Source organism: Erigeron canadensis, chromosome 6 (genome assembly GCF_010389155.1).
Source record: "Erigeron canadensis isolate Cc75 chromosome 6, C_canadensis_v1, whole genome shotgun sequence".
NCBI classification, from domain to species: Eukaryota; Viridiplantae; Streptophyta; class Magnoliopsida; order Asterales; family Asteraceae; genus Erigeron; species Erigeron canadensis.
The window spans coordinates 9,407,843-9,427,083 of record NC_057766.1 but is presented as its reverse complement, the minus strand read 5'-3'; the positions used below and the strand labels follow the sequence as shown (position 1 = coordinate 9,427,083).

General features: G+C 35.3%; 1 protein-coding gene and 1 long non-coding RNA gene across 2 annotated transcripts; both read left to right on the top strand.

The window, feature by feature from the left end:
- Positions 1-1,708: 1,708 nt before the first annotated feature.
- On the top strand, positions 1,709-5,180 carry LOC122604277 (wall-associated receptor kinase-like 1). Its single transcript, XM_043777165.1, has 2 exons — positions 1,709-2,544; positions 4,054-5,180. Exons 1-2 carry the CDS (start codon positions 1,713-1,715, stop codon positions 5,112-5,114), a joined length of 1,893 nt encoding a protein of 630 aa, XP_043633100.1. The 5' UTR covers positions 1,709-1,712; the 3' UTR covers positions 5,115-5,180.
- Positions 5,181-16,805: 11,625 nt separating this feature from the next.
- LOC122602766 lies at positions 16,806-18,828 on the top strand. Its single transcript, XR_006324394.1, has 3 exons — positions 16,806-16,891; positions 17,512-17,642; positions 18,718-18,828. It is a non-coding gene; the product is annotated as an uncharacterized LOC122602766 (long non-coding RNA).
- The last annotated feature ends 413 nt before the right edge of the window (positions 18,829-19,241 follow it).

Here is a 19,241-nt window from a genome sequence, read left to right as displayed (position 1 = left end):
TACCATAAATAAAAAAAACTATTTTTTTTATAATATAGTATAAATATATAAATAAATTAAATAGTAAACCATTAGTAAACCATTAATTACTCTTATTAAATTGTTATAAAATTGTTACATGTTACTCAACTTTTAATTATATATATATAGATATAAATAAATATAAATGATTAAGGGTGTGTTTAGCAAGGAGCTTTTAAGAGTTTTTAGGAGATTCATGCTTCAAGCTTTTAGGAAAAAGCTCGCACCCTATGAAAAGCAATGTTTGGCTAACAAAGCTGCAAGCTTTTCGGATCGAAGATACAACTCCTCATTCCAACGCTTGTGATACTAGCGTTTAACAAAAGCTAGAAGCTTTTCACCTAAAAAATTACTTATATAACCTTCCAATATTTAATTAGCAACGTTGTACATCTATATTTGACCTTGCAACAACAACTATCCATTGTAAACTCGTGGGAACCCACCTTCTCCGATGAGGTTTATACTAGCAAAGTAGCAAGTCGTTGCCGGTCGGAGCTATGTTCTAAAGACGTGTCAGAAAAGGAGTTCGGAAAAAGCTCAGGATTTGCCTTCTCCGATGGTGTCTTTTTTAAGAATAGAGTGTTAAAAGAGAAAAATAATAGATACAATAATTGAAGTAGCCGGAGATACGTTATGCTAGCTGAATGGAGATGGAGATAAATATTGATATATTCCAGGGTTGTATAAAACCAAGATATATTATGGAGTGAAACTTAAAATGCAAACAAGATAATGCTTTCATTGGTCAAAATTTTTTTGTCATGATATGGGTGAAGCTATCATACACGACTTCCAAAACTTATCTTTATGATCAGTTTCTTTCAATGAATATGGACTATATTTTTTTTGAATAGCTAATATGGACTATATGGTTAATGTTATAATCATTCTTTTTATCTCAAATATGATATAAATATGCTCATTATATCGAGAGTATGACAAAATAACTACGATAATTTGTATCGGCTAAAAGTTATGTAAATGCCGTATGTAATGGGTAGGAGTTGTACCGAAAACTAATGTATTTTTTCTCTCACGTCTATTTTTGTCATTTTGTACATTTTATCAAAAGCTTTCGCAACTCTACCAAACACTTAAATATATCTAAAAAGTTTCAGCTACAGCTATCAGCTTCCAGTTAACAATTACAAGCTACCAGCTAACAGCTAGTTTGGCCAGTTTGGCCAAACATGTAAGAAAGTTTTATTCACCCCTCATTGTGAACAGAGTTCTTATTAATCATTGAAGACTAATGGATGTTGTTTGTCATTTTTAACTTATAGGGCTACATATGAAATTTGAAACTAATAAATGAAAAACCCTCATTGTGATTAACTCCTTGATCAATGATAGAGATGTATATATATTTAAAGGGTAATGATCAATCTTCCTAATTGTTTAACTTAAAAATTTAATGGATTACATGTGTTAACAAATAAATATATTAGAAGGAGTTTTAGGAAGATTATCTAAGAGGGTTTATCCTTTTTCCATAATTAAAACTTATAGTGAAATATCAGCTCCTTCCGGAAGAGAAAATTCAAAGGTGGAAATGTGGACTAACTTAGCGGTTGACCCAAAGTCAACCATGCGTATAGAACTTCATATGATATAAGCTATTGTATTAATATATAATACTATTTTATATAGTATTTATGTTTTATCATTCAGTTTCCATTGTTAAGAAAATGAAACCATTTCTAGTTTTGCTATTTGTTATCTTCATTTGGTTAGCAACAACATCAATACTACTAGCTCAACAGTACGCCAAGACTGGATGTCCGGTTAAGTGTGGGAGTGTTGAAATTCCATATCCGTTTGGAATCGGATCAAATTGTTCACTCCATTCATGGTACACTGTTGACTGCAACTCTTCGATACCATATCTACCTGCTATCAATAATGTAGAGGTGTTAAATGTAAATTTGACACGAGGGACGGTATTGGTTGATATCTCGGTGAAATCTGATTGCCAAAATCTGGTCTGGAATACTAGTCAGATCATAAGCAACTTTGACCTTGAAAGTAGTCCTTTCCTATTTTCTGATTTGGATAATATACTAGTCGTTGAGGGATGTGGTCTTAATGGTTTCATTACGGATATTATGGGGACTACTGTCACTGGTTGTTCAACTACTTGCCTCAATGATACAGTGAGCGATAGAAACAACTGTTTCGGTATTGGTTGTTGCCAAGCTACGATTCCTCATAAGGTCAAGTCATTCGTGTTGAATCTTGAGGGCTTGGAAAGGCATCTTGGAGATGGAAGATGTGGTTCTACTTTTTTGGTGGACCGAAACTTTTCACAGCAATCTATTTCTATGAATCACAATAGATCTATTCCTCTATCACTTTCTTGGACGCTATCACCTGATGATTTATATGAAATTCAAGATTTTTCTGTTGTAGAGTGTATACTATATGCACTTGATCTAGGTAATGGTAATTGGGTGGAACCTATGAAGTGCACTTGTAGAATAACGCATAACGGTAACCCTTATCTAGCCAATGGATGTGAAGGTATACAATGATCTTTAATAAAAACTTTTAACTTGTCATTCATTTTGTGCATCCATAATTTGTCATTCATGTATAACTATGGCACATGACAAAATGAATAGATAATAAAGGAATATGGATACATGTCATTTTTGTGTGTATAAAGATGAAGTACTTATAAGATGCACAAAATAACCATTTTCTCAAAATAATTTATTTTCTTATTATAACTTGTGTAAATAAGTGGGTAACTTTTAATACTACCTTCCACGGGGTATATGGTAGGTTGGCAAGTTATTGATCTCAATAACTTGGTTGTGTGCCAATGGGTTTGGAAGGTCTTTGACCTTGGACATTTTGCCAAGTTCAAATGTCAACTTTTTTATTTGTAAGAATAAATAATTAGAGAGGTTTAAAAAAAACACAAATTAATTAGAGTAAAACTTAAAAAAAAAAAAACTTATTTGTGTATGTGAAATATTCATTTATGAATACGTGGTTTCAGAGCTTGGAGAATGTACACAATGTCGGAGTAGGGGTGGTGTTTGTTTCCATATACCCAAAGATTTAAAGCTGGTGAGATAACATGGAAAGTGACTTGTATTGGCACTAATGACAAACGCTCAGTGGGTATTATTTTAGGTAAGCTATATTCTCACTAAAGTATCTTAATATTCATATCCATATGTAGTATTTCACAATTCACAAGATAGTACAAACATACCTATAAACATCAGAAAAATAATACATACTTTAATAAACAGGTAGCCTTGCATTTCACATTATAAATCAATTATCAATATTCCCCATGTGATTAAATAATAGAAAATTTCTTAAAATCCTTGTTGTTATGTGAGAGGAAAAACAGATAATTGCTTATTTGTTTCGGCAAGTATGTTATACTCATAAACATTATAGCAAAAGAAAAAAAATTAAACTAAAAAATGATAAACTTAACAAGCAATGTTTACTAATAATATTTATAAATTCATTTGGCATCAATAAAAAACCAACGGAACCATTTTTGTTTCTCTCAGTCCATTTTTGTGCGTTTTCATATATGTTCAAAAGTTCCAAAATAGCAGTTCCGTTTGTTTCTTTCACGGGTTATCATGAAACGGGTTATCATCTATTTCTTTTAGTTGAGAGATGAAATCTAAAGATTCGATATAGAATCACCAACATTGCATATATTCCAATATCTTGCAAAAGACGTCTACGGGTTTCTTACATTTAACATTAATAATTCCAAGTTTTATTTTAGTCTATAAGGCAATGATGATATATAGTATGATTTCCATATATTTATAAATTTTTGTGCCTTTTCAATTTACAAGTAAGAAAGAAGTAATACTAGAACGATGCAAATTGAACACTTCACCAAAAGTTAACTTAATAGGTGGAACATCATTGCCTCCAGTTATGAATAAAGATAACAATAGTGACAAATTTAGGCAGCAATAGGTTGTTAATTAGATGTCGTATAATTTCAATGTTAACTCACATAAGTTATATTTTGCCTCTTTTCAGGTATTAGCATAAGCATGGGTTTGCTTTTACTAATGGTCATCGGCTATGCATTGTATAAAGTTTTCAAAGAGACCAAAGCCAAGAGGAGGAAAAAAATGTTTTTTAAACGCAATGGTGGCCTACTTCTAAAACAACAAGAATCTGCGGATACCAATTTAGTTAATAAAACCATACTTTTCACCTCCAGTGAGTTAGAGAAAGCAACCAACAACTTTAACGAAAATAGGATTCTTGGCCGAGGAGGTCAAGGCACAGTATACAAAGGCATGTTAATTGATGGGAGGATTGTTGCAATAAAAAAATCAAAGGTTGTTGATGAAAGCCAATTAGAGCAATTTATCAATGAGGTCGTTGTTCTTTCACAAGTCAATCACCGGAATGTGGTCAAACTATTGGGATGTTGCCTGGAGACAGAGGTTCCTCTTCTTGTTTCTGAATTTGTCTCAAATGGTACTTTGTATCATCTAATTCATGATAACACACGCGAGTTCCCAGTCTCTTTGAACATGAGATTACAAATCGCGACAGAGGTTGCAGGGGCATTATCTTACTTGCATTCAGCAAGCTCCATTCCAATATACCATAGAGACATAAAGACGACTAATATACTATTAGATGATCACTATAGAGCAAAGGTTTCTGATTTTGGAACTTCAAGGTTTGTATCAATAGGTCAAACTCACTTGACTACCTTAGTCAAAGGAACATTTGGTTACTTTGATCCAGAGTACTTCCAATCTAGTCACTTCACTGAAAAGAGCGATGTCTATAGTTTTGGGGTTGTTTTGCTTGAATTCCTAACGAGAGAAAAACCAATTTCCTTAACCAGATTTGGTGAACATAGAAATTTAGCTACACATTTTATGTTTCTCATGGAAGAAGGTCGTGGAATTTCTATATTTGACTCAATGCTTCTCAACGAGTCAAAGAATGAGCTATTGGGAATAGCTAACTTGGCCATGCGATGTTTGAGTCCTAATGGGAGAAATAGGCCAACAATGAAACAAGTAGCCATAGACTTAGAAGGCATGCGAATGTCGCATGTGCCTACCACGGGTTAAAATAGAGCTGGACGCTGAAAACTGTATTGTAGGTTGTATCTTTACATGTGCCGTTACAACACAAGTTAGAAGATTCCTATTTATGATATACAATATAAATAATGTAAGTGTGATATAATTTTTTAGAATGTAATAATTACTTTAAAATGTACTATTTTGTTGTTTATTGATTTTACGTTATAACATATGTTCGATATATTACACGTGTTTGATGTAATGACAATTGAGTTGTAATTGATAAAGTGATAATTTATATCAATTTACGATCATGTCTTAATTTTGTTGTTTTTGCTTTTTCAGTTTTGAATTATATGAGTATATATCAAATCTTCACCAATTTATAACAAGTTATAAACAATCATAATGTAAGCTAAGTTTTACTTTTTGGCCAAAAATATTTTCAAACCAATTTAGGGACAATGGATGTTTAATTTGGGGGTCTTCATCGTCCTTTTTAAGTAACTATTTCATCGGGTGGAATTTGTGAATTTAATCGGTGCTCGGTGATCAGACCAACAAGCCATCTATCGCTTTGGTTATGGAGTCAAAACATGCCACGGCGATTGGTCAATGCAACTTATATAAGTTGAAAACTACACTCATCTGACAAAAGCTATAGGAAATAAGCTTTATCTATTGGTTCTATTTACCTATCTGAAAAGAAGTATAATAGAAGCTTTTGTTGTCGTGCTTTTGAACGAATTATTAAGGGGTTTTCTTCCTATTAGATATTTGGTGAGGAGGTTCTTCAGCATGAACCCGGTTAAGACAACGTTCCTTAGTTAAGACAACATATTGTAGTATTGTGATATTCGATCCGCACCTTAAAATAAAAAAAGCTTTTGTGTAGGATTCAATTACATAAAATAACTCATTCGTTGTAACACCCCAAAATTTTTAAGGTAAAGAAATTAACCTATTTTTATAGTTTTGACATTAAAATAAGTTGCTAGTATTTTATTTTTGGATATGGGGTTAATTTAGTTGAAACTTTAGCGGATAGCGGGTATTATACCCTCTAATTTTGGAAAAGGGGCGTGGCAACCCAAGGATGTGCCAGCCATCCTTTTCTTTTCAGTCATCTTCCACTCCTCACTTCTTTCTTTCTCTAATTCTTCTTCATAGCAACCTAACTCTAAAGACAATCCTTCATGCAATACAAACAATCTATTCAAGAATCATAATAATCATCTCCAATAATCTTTATCAAGCAAAATTTGAAAAGTTAGGGTTTGTGGTGTTAGTGGTGGTGGCCGAAAATCCAAGAGAAAAAGGGGGAAGAAGAAATTGTAACCTAAAGTCTTGAATTAGTTCTTTGAATTTTGAGGTATTGATTCCCTAACCTAGTTTTATCTTTTCTTTTGAAATTAAGGTTCTTGGAGTAACCCAAAATTGGGGATTTTGCTAGAAATTGAATTATGTATAATTTTTCCCAAAATTATTATATAACCTAGTTTGTCATTGACTTGTATGATAAGTTTGATTAAGAAACATATGTGTTAACTTGATAATGTTGATTTGTGAGAAAAGTTGATTTTATTAGTTGATGAATTGATGATGAAAATGGTAGATTGAACTACCTAGTGAAATTATAGAAAATGAAAGCAACTCAATGACAAATAGGATGAGTTTGGATTTAGAAAGGCTAGTGAACGATAAAAATGACTAAGTTGAGTTAGTCAAGTTTGTGAATGAAAGCTTATGCAAATTATGTTATAATTATAGGTTGAAGCTTGTATTTGTGCATTGACATATTATCGAGTTATTGTTCATGTCGCAAAGGAGGTGAGTATATTTGCATACTTTTGTGTATACGTTGGGTCGATTTCCATATGATGATGGACTTCATGTATGGAAATCGATTTGGCGTTAAAGCCTATGTGGGGGCATTGTGATAGTGAGGCCTAAGAACCTCCGGGACCTAAGAATCCCAATATGTGATTTAGTAGGGCCTAAGAACCCCTTGTGTATGATCCCTAAGAACCTCCAGGACCTAAGAATCCTGATAGTTGATATTGTTTGTGTTGATTAGCTAATATGGATCCATGTATAGCTTTAAAGTGCAAAGGTGAGCATGTAGGTATGGCACGACTGTGTCATAGGTTACATGTAATAGTCCCTTGTGCGTTGCCCTCCTTCGTGTTCATAAATGTATGCAAGTATATTCACTAAGCCTTTGCTTATAATTTTAGTTGTTTCATCTTTCTTATAGGCAGTTCTGGAAGAAGGAACTATGGTTGTTGTTTAAAGCTTGAAGTAGTCAAAGTTGCTTTTGAAAGTTTGAAGGCATTGCCATCAAGAATTGGGAAGTTGTAGATACCTAGTTATCCCACCTCTTTATGGCTCTGGACACACTTGGAATTTTGGTAATTTATTCTTCGTATATGTTTCAGCAAAGGTGAATATACGTGGGTCATTTGGAATGACAAAACTTGTATTTTGACTTAAAAAGTGTCAATATGGGTAAATGACCCAATTGATTGTGTTCATGAATGTAGATTAATGGATATTGTAATTATGTTTGAAAATATGTCAAATACTTGTTTGTAACTCAGAAATGTTGATTATGAAGTTTGGTTTTGAAGTTGGAAAGTTGTAGGTTTGATCAAGTGTTAAAATGAAGTATGGCTTTCTAATCTGTGTACCCACTGCGGCGCAATGGGGACTAATCCTCCCACTGCGGCACAGTGGGGAATGCAACCTCCCACTGTGGCGCAGTGGGGTATTTTAAAAAAAATTCTTAATTCTTTTAAATCGGGTCGTGTCGTTTCAAGTTGGTATCAGAGCCGAGGTTTAAGGGATAGACTTAAACCTTAGACATGACTTGATCTTAGGGTTCGAAATTTTATATGGGACCCGAAAGAGTGTTTGATGATGCTAGCTTATGAACTTGCTAGTATTAAAGCACAATAAAAAGCCGGCCTTATTGTGGTTGAAGTACTAACCTTTTTATAAACTAACCGCATCAAACTTTGGAACGGTCTAGTATAAAGTTATAGGTTATGGCTTATAGTTCGTAGAGTGGAGGTAGGTTATGGGTTTGAATCAGTTTATTTCTTATTATAGTATGGCTGAGCAACATAACGAAGAAGAAGAACCTATTTTTGCCGAGAATTGTATGGACATCTTGGATCAAACTGAGAGAGCATTAGAGAAATATACCCCCATTTTACTCAAAAGGTTGAACGCTACTATGGAAAGAGCTATGAACGACCATATAGCTCAAATGATTCGAGAAGAGGTGGAGGTAAATGTGTAAAGGGAATTCGAAAAGCGGGACGGCAAAGTTAAGGGTAAAAAGACCGATGACGAAAGAGAGGTGGAAGTGACAGGCGATAAGGTTTACAAAAAGAAGTTCACTTTTAGGGATTATCAAGTATGTCACCCACCCGAGTATCACGGTGATCGTGATCCCATAGTTTGCACAAGGTGGATATCGGAGATTGAGGGAGCCTTCCGTACTAGACAATGTCCTTCACATCTTAAGGTAGTATTTGCAATGGGCATGCTCCGTAACAGTGGGAAAAAGGTGGTGGGATGGTTTGTTGGCTATAAAGAAAGAAGCTTTGGATCACGTGGAGTGGCCCGAATTCAAAACCATGTTTTTCAAGGAGTTTAGGTCGGAGGCTGAAGTAACTAAATTGAGAAGTGAATTTCTCAATGATTATCAAGGTAATTTGAGCTCGAATGAATTTCACGCTCAATTCTTGGATAAAGCCCAATTTTGTCCGGAATTTCTCAAAAACGACCAATTGTTAAAAGAGCAATTCTATTTGAAGTTGAAGAAGAGCTTGAGGGAGAAGATTAGCCTACGTCAAATGGAGTCCTTCTCCATGTTGGCGGATGTGGCTAGAGATCATGAGATTCAACAATCAATAGTTGATGAAGGTGAACTAAAGAGGAAGCATGAGGACACTAATTCTCCGAATAAGCAGTTCAAACAAGTGGGTGGTTCCGGTAATAACTCCACTAGAAGGAACATCCCCTTTTGTCTTCAATGCAAGAGGAATCATTCTGGAGTGTGTAGGGCAACGAAGAAGGGTTCCTATAATTGCGAGAAACCGGGACACACGAGCCGGGAATGCGAGTCAAAACCCCATAAACCTGTCATATGCTTCAAGTGTTAGGAAGAGGGTCATATGAAGAGTTCCTCTCCTAAGTTGACCGAAGAGGAAAGACTTGAAGAAAGGAGGAGGGAAGCGGAAAGGAAAAATGTTCAAACTCAAGGGAACCAACGGGGAAGATATTTCCAACTCACGATGGAGTAGGCTAGGAATACAGATGTTGTTGTTACAGGTACATTTCTTGTGTATAATGTCCCTATGCGAATTCTTTTTGATTCAGGGGCAAATAGATCTTTTGTTGCAACTAGGATGATTCATGTTATTCCAATGTCTAAGTCGAGTTTAGATTATATATTACAAGTTGAAGTCGGAAATGGTAGAACGGAGTTAGTAAAAGATGTGTATAAAAATTGTGAAATCAAGATCACTATGGAACTCTTTCAAGCTAACTTAATTCCTTTCCCAATGGGAGAGTTTTATATAATCTTGGGGATGGATTGGTTGAGCTCTTGTAATGCTAAAATCACGTGTGATGAAAAGGCAATATACTTGAAGACTTCTAAGGGTGAAGATTTGGTGGTTTATGGTGATAGGAAAGAGCGTTCTACATCTATTTGTACTTTTGGTGCTAAACATTATTTGTCTCATGGATGTCCAGCCTATCTAGCTCACATCGTCGATATTGAGAAGAAACCTCTACCTATTGAAGACATTCCGATCGTTTGTGAATTTGCCGATGTCTTTCCCGAAGACTTGTCGGGTATTCCTCCCGAATGGCAAGTTGAGTTTTCTATTGATCTTATTCCGGGGGCTAACCCCATTGCTAAAGCTCCTTACCGTTTGGCTCCAACGGAAATGCAAGAAATGATGAAGCAACTCCAAGAATTGCTTGAAAAAGGGTTCATTCACCCTAGTAATTCTCCTTGGGGTGCACCGGCACTTTTTGTCAAGAAGAAGGATGGAAGCATGGGTATGTATATTGATTATCGTGAGCTCAACAAAGTGACCATAAAGAACAAGTACCCTTTACCTATAATTGATGATTTGTTTGATCAACTTCAAGGACATATTTTTCCAAGATAGATCTTGGTTCGGGTTATCATCAATTCAAAGTACGTGATGAAGAAATTCCTAAAACCGCTTTTCGTACTCGCTATGGTCATTTTGAATTTGTTATCATGCCTTTTGGTCTCACAAATGCTCTCGCGGCTTCCATGGACCTCATGAACCGTGTATGTCGTCCCATGCTTGATAAATCCGTGATCGTTTTCATTAACGATATTCTCATCTATTCTAAAAGCTCCTCCAATCATGAAGTTCATTTACGTGAAGTATTAGAGACGTTGCGCAAAGAGAAGCTTTATGCCAAATTTACGAAATGTGAATTTTGGCTAAGAGAAGTACAATTCCTTGGTCACGTTGTTAATAGTGAGGGAATTAAGGTAGACCCGACTAAGATAAGCGCGATGATGAAGTGGAAACAACCTAAGAATCCGTCGGAGATTAGAAGTTTCCTTGGTCTAGTGGGCTATTACCGTCGTTTTATCCAAGATTTCTCAAAAATAGCTTCCCCATTGACCAAGTTGACTAGAAAGAATATCAAGTTTGAATGGAAAGGCGAACAAGAATTGGCTTTTCAACAACTTCGAGAAAAATTAAGTCAAGCACCGGTCCTTGTTTTGCCTGACGGTTTAGAAGATATGGTGGTGTATTGCGATGCATCATCTAATGGTCTTGGTTGCGTTCTTATGCAACGAGGTAAGGTCATTGCTTATGCTTCAAGGCAATTGAAAGAGCATGAAAAACGGTATCCTACACATGATTTAGAGCTAGCGGCAGTGGTCTTTGCTTTAAAAATTTAGCGCCATTACCTTTATGGAGTCAAGTTTACCATTTATTCTGATCATAAAAGCCTCAAGTACTTCTTTGAGCAAAGAGATCTTAACAATCGCCAACAAAGATGGTTATATCTTTTGAAAGATTACGATTGTGAGATCTTGTACCATCCCAGGAAGGCTAATGTTGTAGCGGACGCCTTAAGTCGGAAGAGTTCTCATCATACCTTAGTCGTTTCTCCCCTATGGGTTTTGATCACTAATGATTTCCTTGATCAAATTAAAGAAGCTCAAGAAAAGGCCTTACAACGAGATCCTAAGAGAGAAAGAATTCAAGGTCAAATTCAATATTTTACCAAGGATTCTTGAGGCCTTACCTTACGTTTTGGGAGGATTTGGATTCCATTCTCTTGTGAGTTGAAGCAAGTTCTACTTGATGAGGCTCACAAATCCAAGTACTCCATTCACCCTGGCGCTACCAAGATGTATCATGACTTAAAGGTAGAATATTGGTGGCCCGGAATGAAGCGTGATGTAGTGAAGTAGAGAAATGTTTGACTTGTGCACAAGTGAAGGCGGAGCACTAAAAGCCATATGTTAAAATTAAAGCTTTGGAAATCCCCAAGTGGAAATGGGAGGATATCACCATGGATTTTGTCACCAAATTGCCCAAAACACCTAGAAATCAATTTGATACGATTTGGGTAATAGTTGATAGGTTGACTAAAAGTTCCTTCTTCCTTCCTATTCGTGAAGCATCTTCATCCGAGGTATTGGCGAAGATTTATGTAAAAGAGGTGGTGGCAAGACATGGAGTTCCCATCTCCATCGTTTCAGATAGAGACACTCGTTTTACTTCACATTTTTGGCAAAAATTCCATGATGAAATGGATACCAAACTCAACTTTAACACCGCTTATCATCCCCAAACGGATGGTCAAAGTTAGAGAACCATCCAAACACTCGAAGACATGCTACGGGCATGTATAATCGATTTTGGAGGCACTTGGGATATTCACTTACCTTTAGTAGAATTCTCTTACAACAATAGCTACCATTCGAGTATCCAAATGCCACAATATGAAATGTTGTATGGGAGGAAGTGTCGATCTCCTATTTGTTGGGGAGAATTGGGCCAACGTGAAATAGGAGGCACGGAAGTGGTGTTAAGAACCATCGAGAAAATTGATGTGATTAAAGAAAGACTTAAAGCGGCTCAAGATCGACAAAAGTCATATGCGGATAAACGGAGAAGGCCAATCGAATTCAATGCTGGTGATCGTGTCTTGTTGAAAGTCTCCCCATGGAAAGGTGTTTTACGATTTCGAAAACGTGGAAAGTTAAGTCCTCGTTTTATTAGTCTTTTTAAAATTTTAGCCAAGGTTGGCAAAGTTGCTTATCGTTTGGAGTTGCCCGATGAACTTTCTGGAATTCATCCTACTTTTCATGTGTCATACCTTAGAAAATGCCTTGCCGATAAATCTACTTATGTGCCCATGAACGAAATTGAGGTCAACAATAAGTTAAATTATGTTGAGGAGCCCGTTGCCATAGTAGAAGAAGAACTTAGGAGAGTTCAAAATAAAACGGTGAGGACTTATAAAATTTTGTGGAAACATGAAAGATTGTCCGATTGCAATCGGGAGTCTGAACATGACGTTCTTGTTTACTATCCGTCTTTACATATGGCTTGGATCACGAGGTCGTGATCCGTTCCAAGTGAGGGAGAGTTGTAACACCCCAAAGTTTTTAAGGTAAAGAAATTAACCCCTTTTTATAGTTTTGACATTAAAATAAGTTGCTAGTATTTTATTTTTGGATATGGGGTTAATTTAGTTGGAACTTTAGCGGATAGCGGGTATTATACCCTCTAATTTTGGAAAAGGGGCGTGGCAACCCAAGGATGTGCCAGCCATCCTTTTCTTTTGAGTCATCTTCCACTCCTCACTTCTTCCTTTCTCTAATTCTTCTTCATAGCAACCTAACTTTAAAGATAATCCATCATGCAATACAAACAGTGTATTCAAGAATCATAATAATCATCTCCAATAATCTTTATCAAGTAAAATTTGAAAAGTTAGGGTTTGTGGTGTTAGTGGTGGTGGCCGAAAATCCAAGAGAAAAAGGGGGAAGAAGAAATTGTAACCTAAAGTCTTGAATTAGTTCTTTGAATTTTGAGGTCTTGATTCTCTAACCTAGTTTTATCTTTTCTTTTGAAATTAAGGTTCTTGGAGTAATCCAAAATTGGGGATTTTGCTAAAATTGAATTATGTATAGTTTTCCCCAAAATTATTATATAACCTAGTTTGTCATTGACTTGTATGATAAGTTTGATTAAGAAACATATGTGTTAACTTGATAATGTTGATTTGTGAGAAAAGTTGATTTTATTAGTTGATGAATTGATGATGAAAATGGTAGATTGAACTACCTAGTGAAATTATTGAAAATGAAAGCAACTCAATGATAAATAGGAAGAGTTTGGATTTAGAAAGGCTAGTGAACGATAAAAATGACTAAGTTGAGTTAGTCAAGTTTGTGAATGAAAGCTTATGTATATTATGATATGATTATAGGTTGAAGCTTGTATTTGTGCATTGACATATTATCGAGTTTTGTTCAAGTCGCGGAGGAGGTGAGTATATTTGCATACTTTTGTGTATACGTTGGGTCGATTTCCATATGATGATGGACTTCATGTGTGGAAATTAATTTGGCATTAAAGCCCATGTGGGGCATTGTGATAGTGAGGCCTAAGAACCTCCGGGACCTAAGAATCCCAATATGTGATTTAATGGGGCCTAAGAACCCCTTGTGTTTGAGGCCTAAGAACCTTCGGGACCTAAGAATCCCGATAGTTGATATTGTTTGTGTTGATTAGCTAATATGGATCCATGCATAGCGTTAAAGTGCAAAGGTGAGCATGTAGGTATGGCACGACGGTGTCATAGGTTACATGTAATACTCCTTTGTGTGTTGCCCTCCTTCGTGTTCATAAATGTATGCAAGTATATCACTAAGCCTTTGCTTATAATTTTAGTTGTTTCATCTTTCTTATAGGCGGTTCCGGAAGAAGGAACTAAGGTTGTTGTTTAGAGCTTGAAGTAGTCAAAGTTGCTTTTGAAAGTTTGAAGGTATTGCCATCAAGAATTGGGAAGTTGTAGATGCCTAGTTATCCCACCTTTTTATGGCTCTTGACACACTTGGAATTTTGGTAATTTATTCTTGGTATATGTTTCAGCAAAAGTGAACATATGTGGGTCATTTGGAATGACAAAACTTGTATTTTGACTTAAAAAGTTTCAATATGGGTGAATGACCCAATTGATTGTGTTCATGAATGTAGATCAAATGGATGTTGTAATTATGTTTGAAAACGTGTCAAATACTTGTTTGTAACTCAGAATTGTTGATTATGAAATTTGGTTTTAAAGTTGGAAAGTTGTAGGTTTGATCAAGTGTTAAAATGAAGTATGGTTTCTGGATGCCCATTGCGGCGCAATGGGGACTAATCCTCCCATTGCGGCGCAGTGAGGATCCTCGAAAATGTTTAGTGTTTTGTTCCCACTGTGGCGCAGTGGGGAATGCAACCTTGCACTGCGGCGCAGTGGAGCATTTTTGAAAAAAAAATTTCTTAATTCTTTTAAATCGGGTCGTGTTGTTTCATTCATACTAATTGTATTTCACAAACACACATTAAATTTCTTTTTTTAGTCAATGTAAGACATTCACATGAAATTTGTTATTCCATGATCTAATGAGTGTAGAAGCCAATGTTTTCATGACCGGACCGACCGGTTGGACCGGTCGAGCCGGGAACCGGTAAAGATAACGGTCCGGTTATGATGTAAAAACGGTCCTGCGCTCGAACCAGTGGTCGAATTGGGAACCGCCGGTCGAACCAGAAAACTAGTCGAACCTGTCGTTGACTTGGAATTGTACAACGTTACTCGTAACCTTTGACGGAGATGGAACACGTTGCAGGTGATGTATTTATATTTATATATTATAATTTTTTATATGTAGTATAGCTTTATTACACTTAGAATGTTATCCGGTTCTCTAATCCGGTCCAACCAATCCGACCAGTGACCAGTAAGGAGACCGGTTCACATTCCGGTCCGATTCTAAAAACATTGGTAGAAGCTGTAATACAGAAGTACCTTTTTGAGCATAAATGTTAATACTATATGTTAACATTTCTTAATTTTGACTTAGGGCTAGCAATAGTAGCCCATAAGCCTTTTATTGGGCGATTTGGGTCCATTTTGCTTAAGTTTATGAATATGCACAATTTTGAGATAACAGAATTGACCTCTTGAATATGTTTCATTGGCTACTAATGTATAAGAGTATAAGAGTGTTATATTGCCAACGGGCTCGACCGTAATTTCATATTTCTTCTTGACTTTGATATATAGGAGCTAGCCCTGCAATGAAAATTCCCTTTACTCTATATAATTGCATCAAGGACGCACTTGCGGCTAGAAAGGTTTGGGAGACCAAGAGGGATCAGCATTCTGAATTAGAGTTGCAACGTGCTGAGAGAGTTGTTACCAGTATGACGTATTACTACACGCATACCGACCCCGTTTTTCCGCTTAACGGGAAATAGTGAGTTCTGTTCCATGCATTTAAACTTCATCTATGAAACGAAAGATTCTAGTGTAGAAGCTCTTGATTACTAAGAACCACCTTATTTTAACTTAATTTGTACTTATACCATTAAACGTATTTTGTGTTTTACATACCCCATTTTCTTGCAGCAACCCGGATACTGCAGGCACTCTTGAGCCAATTGATACTATTCATGTACTGTATTTTGTGGAGAAACCAGGGAAGAAGAAAACAAAAACAAAAAGTATGAAATTCTTTTGGCCTAATACAAATCTTTAGTTTAATATGAATGAATGCAAAGACATGGTACTAAAATATTATCAGAAGTTTGTTGCTAAAATCATCAGGGATAGTGTTTGTAAACAACACTGATGTTATGCTGGAGAATATTTTGTATGCAATATAGGGGATTTAGTAGTATTTGGTGTATATCCAAATTCTTAATTAACACATGGATGTTAACGCTAAGTTTTCCTTTTCAGGTTTTGAAGATGGTGATGATGATTCTGATTCTTCGTCTGATATTTCGTCTCATCATTCGTCTGATTGTGGTCCTGTTGTTTCACCCATATTATTACGTGAACTCATGGATGTTCCATTAAAAAAAGATGACTTTGAAAGTTGGCTCGAGTTTAAGAAATTTGATGAGGATTATGTGCGTATATGATACATCTCTCCTTTTAACATATGCATCTGCGTTTCCATGTACAAGTCTGTGGGACATGGTACTTATTACGTGACATATATTGCATATTTCCAAGTTAATCTTCAGCATCCATTTATTAATGTCATTGGTAACTTTGCGGTCAATTGCTTCAACAAAGCATATGTGGAGGTATAGTTTTTCCTTGTTCATTTGAGACTACTCTCTTTTATTTTACTTCATTTATCATTTACTGTTTTTTCTTACACACGCCAATCTATGTGGCTAGTTTGTTGACGAGGTTGAGCACAACCACATCCGTGATCCTGCATTTACGGATTGCATGTACTACAAATCGGACGTGTCATACTGGTTCGACATCAACATATTGGCCTACGAATTGAATATGGGTTCCGTGGCATCTACACGGCCAGAGTTGAATGCATCATCAATAGTGGCGAGAGCACATTGCACCGTTTTGTTCTTACAGATATAAAATGTGGCATGTGATTAGTTTGAGCACATTTGGTCCCAATGTGTGTACACTTATGATAACCTGATGCCTTGTTTTTCATGCAGGTAAGAAGGGACATCCGCGCAAATCAAAAAGCTCGAAAGGTTAGTCTTTCATGCATGCCCATGCCCTTAAGTGATCAGGCAATATTACTAGAATTTGAAGCAATCTATATGCAACTAACAAAATAAAAGAAAAATATTTTCGTACTTATTGACATATGAGAATCTGCACTTTTTGGAAATGATCCCTATATATATATATCTGAATATTATGATTTTCAATTTGGATACAAACGTGAAACACCTTACCTTTATGTTTATTTAATTTGCAAATACAAATCACATTTTATATATTTTTTTATGTGTATTTGTGCTTCTATTTTTAGGTCTCAACTAGATGACATATTTGGTTTAAATTGTCCATCACTAACGACTAGTCATTGGTTTAACCTAATAGCTTATCGTGAATTTAGTTTGTGGGTGATCACTGATCAATAGATCAGCTAATATGTCCAAAGTGTTACCAAAATTTGTAAAGCATATAACATACTAACGGCCGTTTTCTATCTTTATTACTATAATTTAAGGATTGTAAACAAGAAATTGCTAGTTAACCCAACGCTAACTAAAAATTACATGCTTTTAATTACTAGTATCGAACCCTTTGTATTTTCTATAATTCGTTTTGAGAGTCTATAATTGTAATTAAATTCTACATGTAGATGTATATATGCGGCCTCAGTATACTGGGATGTGGGTTAGGAAGAGCAGCGGCTATAGAAAGTGTCCAATCGATTATGGCTATGACTACCATAAACCAACTGAGTTTATAGACTTTATACGCCCTTGACAGGTTAGTTGTTTATATAATATGTTTATGTTTATTTGAATTTTGATGCAGTTTCTGTGCTATCACTTTTTAGAATCTGAAAACACATTGTTGTGGTGTGTTAGGTTAAGCGTTTGATAGGCAGGGGATGTTTGTAGTTCTTTATATTTGATGATTGGGCATGATATGATGATCCTATTATTTATGGTTTAAGAACTTAAAAGTCATCACATACTCATTGATCAATCATTCGGGCTGATCCTTTTTTTTTCCTTTTCGAATGGCATTCATGGTGATCAGTTGCCTACTAATTTCATCGCAATCGGTGTTTTGATTCATGGTAAAAGTATACATGCCTTCCAGAGTTCTAGTCATTCAATTATCTTAAGTGTGTGGTTTTATAACATATTCAAAGTATTTTATACGAGTAGTTGAGTATCAAATTTCAATCTAACACATTAAATATTTTAATTTGTTAAAAATGTAGAATTGTCAAAGATATAGTTGTTTTGTTGATGGGTCACAATGGAATATAAGATCAAAATGGGTAAAGGGTTCAATGGGCTGGTTTATTAGATTAACCCTTCAGACCCGAGCCATTATTCTACAGCTATATTATGATCATAAGAATGAAATTAAGCATAAACCTGTTAGCATTATGTCAACCATAGGGAATGCAAGTAAGCTGAACTTTTATTATATTTCTAGGTCCAAGTTTGGTCAAATTACTATTATAGGCAACCAACCTTTTTTAGCTCAGAGAGATTCTTCTAATAAATTTAAGTCAAGGTAATCCGACTTAGTTACCCCGGAAACATAATGAAGTGGTAGCTAACGTATCAATAAGTTTGACTTTGTTTTCCTTTTATCTTTTGTGGTACTCAGTCTAATGACATGAAACCTGAATACAAATTAACTCGGAAAATCACTTTCAATATTAACTTTTGAAACTTTTATGGTTTTTCTCGCGGTGAGAGTAACTTATAAATTGGGAACTATATATATTTGATAAAAGTTGGTTCCATTTTATGCATCCTTTCTAAGTACTAATAATGCAATTTATGTAATTGGAACTCTATTTTTCAATGTCCTGCAGCAGGGCTTTTGCAGAGTTAGTGCTCCGTTATGTGGATGAAAAATAGAGGTTAAAAGATAGAAATTTGCATCTTTTTGGATAGCTCTTTTACTTTCTTCACGTCTGCATTAATTAGTTTGGATTGTATTTTTTCTTCTTCTTATTATTACAGTCGTTACAAGTACTTTGTTACTCATTAATTTGGCAAAACAAACATATATGATATTTAATAAATAGTTCAACAAAATTGACGCAAAAAGGTACAAATCACTTAATATAAAGTATTTTGCTATGAATCAAATGTCTATTAAACATTGCCATTTTATTGTTAGCATTTGTTTTGCCGCTTTCGAGGAGGGAAAGATCATCACATTTTGCTACTATGTTGATCTATTATCACATTTTGCAACTATGTTGATCTATTATCACATTTTGCTACTATGTTGATCTATTATCACATTTTGCTACTATGTTGATCTATTATCACATTTTGCAACTATGTTGATCTATTATCACATTTTGCTACTATATTGATCTATTATCACATT